Source organism: Anopheles cruzii, unplaced genomic scaffold, assembly GCF_943734635.1.
Source record: "Anopheles cruzii unplaced genomic scaffold, idAnoCruzAS_RS32_06 scaffold02687_ctg1, whole genome shotgun sequence".
In the NCBI taxonomy this organism is placed as follows: domain Eukaryota; kingdom Metazoa; phylum Arthropoda; class Insecta; order Diptera; family Culicidae; genus Anopheles; species Anopheles cruzii.
Window position 1 is genome coordinate 1 of NW_026456272.1, and position 2,891 is coordinate 2,891.

The following is a 2,891-nucleotide window of genomic DNA, read 5'->3' on the forward strand; positions in this document are numbered from 1 at the left end:
TCGTTGTTGACAATGGCTCCGGCATGTGCAAGGCCGGCTTCGCTGGGGACGATGCCCCGCGTGCCGTGTTCCCGTCCATCGTTGGACGCCCACGTCACCAGGGCGTGATGGTGGGCATGGGTCAGAAGGACACGTACGTCGGCGACGAAGCCCAGAGCAAGCGTGGTATTCTGACACTCAAGTACCCGATCGAGCACGGTATTGTCACAAACTGGGACGATATGGAGAAAATCTGGCATCACACGTTCTACAACGAGCTGCGCGTCGCCCCGGAGGAACATCCCGTCCTGCTGACCGAGGCTCCGTTGAACCCGAAGGCTAACCGCGAAAAGATGACGCAAATTATGTTCGAAACGTTCAACACGCCCGCCATGTACGTGGCCATCCAGGCGGTGCTATCCCTGTACGCATCCGGTCGCACCACCGGAATCGTGCTCGACTCGGGCGATGGCGTGTCCCACACAGTACCGATCTACGAAGGGTACGCGCTGCCACACGCAATCCTGCGACTCGATCTGGCCGGTCGCGATCTCACCGACTACTTGATGAAGATCTTGACCGAGCGTGGCTACTCGTTCACCACCACGGCCGAGCGTGAAATCGTGCGCGACATCAAGGAGAAGCTGTGCTACGTCGCACTGGACTTCGAGCAGGAGATGGCCACCGCGGCGTCGTCCAGCTCGCTGGAGAAGAGCTACGAGCTGCCGGACGGGCAGGTGATCACGATCGGCAACGAGCGGTTCCGTTGCCCGGAGGCCCTGTTCCAGCCCTCGTTCCTGGGCATGGAAGCGTGCGGTATCCACGAGACGACCTACAACTCCATCATGAAGTGCGACGTCGACATCCGTAAGGATCTGTACGCCAACACCGTGCTGTCCGGCGGTAGCACCATGTACCCGGGCATTGCCGACCGTATGCAGAAGAAGATCACCGCCCTCGCCCCATCAACCATGAAGATCAAGATCATCGCGCCGCCCGAGCGCAAGTACTCGGTCTGGATCGGTGGTTCGATTCTTGCGTCGTTGTCCACCTTCCAGCAGATGTGGATCTCGAAACAGGAGTACGACGAGTCCGGCCCGTCGATCGTTCACCGAAAGTGCTTCTAAGAAGTCACTGCACCGCCCCCCCACAGAAACCATTCCCACACCAACACCACCACCCCGCCTCAACCCCTCTCACACCACCAACATCTTATTTTCTCGGCGTCGTCATCGCTGTAGGCGGCGTCGTCATCGGCGACACTACTACCGCCCAGACTCGCAGGTCGCAGCGCGCTTAGCGGCACAACGTCAGCAGCGCAAATCAACGTCATCACACTGCCGTCATCGTCGCCGGTGTCGCCGGCGCCCCCCAATTTCATTATGAGACACTGGAACACGTGTGGAATTATGTTTTCATGAATGTAAATATGTATGGATGTCGTATCCACATTTACATTCATAAATCACACATTTATATTTATCCAAACATAAAACACACACACACGCGTACACACGTTACATAAATTTCGTTCAATCGCGACACTGGTCATCGTGTCCCTGTAGGTCGAGAGCACGGAAGGTGAGCAGAAGAGTTTTGCAGAGACACCCATCATCCTGCGCACAAAATGCGTCGCTCGTCGCTTGCCACACGCGTACACCATCATCACACCTCCCCTGGGCAGGAGACTCTTAGCTAGACGGGCTAGATGAGGAGAAAGGATATACACCCAAAATACAGATTGATCAGATCCGTTGATCCGTTGATTCGTCATTTAATGCTCCTCCTTAGAGCTACGCAAGCTACAGAAGATCGCGGAAGATAAAATTTCGGCTCAAGATAGGTCCCCCTCTCCCCACTTCGCGTCCTTCGATCAAGGGAAATTGTGCTTGCACTGTTTTCCAATGTGTGTGTGTGTGTGGCGTGGAATTGGAATCCTGCATATCCTGGCCAGTTCACACATGCACTCTGGTGTGCTCTATCCAACATCCAGTGATTAGCGCGAGGGGGAGGAGAAAGTGCAGAGAAATGGTAGTGATTGTCAGAGCGCATCCTGTGGTGCGCTGGGAAGCGGCGAGCGTTTGTGACTAAAGATCGAGTGCCGCCAACACCTCTTTGTGGTTTTTCGATCGATCTGTGCCCAAGTGCTTTACTATTTTTTTGGAAAGCAAATAAAAATCGTATGATCAATGGAAGAACGAACAACAAAACGACACTTCGCTTCACTTCTGTATGCGGACATATATAAGTAACGGCGGCGAGAGAGCGAGTGACGGACAGGATTGCAAATGATAGGGTGATGAACACGCCACACTGGGAGTTGGGCTGTTGTGTGGGATCAATTAGGATGATTTTCGGGGAACCGCAGTCGTTCGGGGGTATGGGGCTAGCCTATTTGGCTATGCAACCAGAGCCACATCTTTGTATTGCTTTTTTCTTCCGATTTGTTGTGCGTAAGATGATACCTCTGTTTCGTATGCGATGCACAGTGAGCTTTTGAACACGCAACGCGTGGTGGCGTTCCACGGATCTCGGTATCTTCGGATAGATTGGGAAAGGGACTTCCCACTTTGGGCTTTTTTTGCCATTTGCTTTGACTACGAGGTATCATCATTGGGGGGTATACATTTGAACAGCGCCACTGGAAAACAACAGAATCAGTAGAGATAGTGCGCCAAAAAGGGCCCATCTAACCAACAGATTTTTTACTTCAAAAGCACCAGCACTGTTGGATGTGCTGTGTTCATCATAAACACGGGAACGAAACCTTTCCTTCCCACAACAGAAGTAGCGGATTTCGAACTGAAAGTATCATCATTAATAAGCAAGAAAAGCGTGTGCTGCTAGATTGAGTGGGCGCACATTCCTTCCTTTCAGTTTTTCCACATTTCGAGATCGGTTTTGGAGCGATT

General features: G+C 52.8%; 1 protein-coding gene across 1 annotated transcript; it reads left to right on the forward strand.

Moving 5' to 3' along the window:
- Positions 1–6: 6 nt before the first annotated feature.
- Positions 7–2,885, forward strand: LOC128276842 (actin-5C). Its single transcript, XM_053015299.1, has one exon. It carries the CDS (start codon positions 24–26, stop codon positions 1,104–1,106), a length of 1,083 nt encoding a protein of 360 aa, XP_052871259.1. The 5' UTR covers positions 7–23; the 3' UTR covers positions 1,107–2,885.
- Positions 2,886–2,891: the final 6 nt, after the last annotated feature.

Coding starts and splice junctions, on each gene's coding strand:
- LOC128276842 (XM_053015299.1), top strand. CDS start 24: ATGTGCAAGGCCGGCTTCGCTGGGGACGATGCCCCGCGTGCCGTGTTC.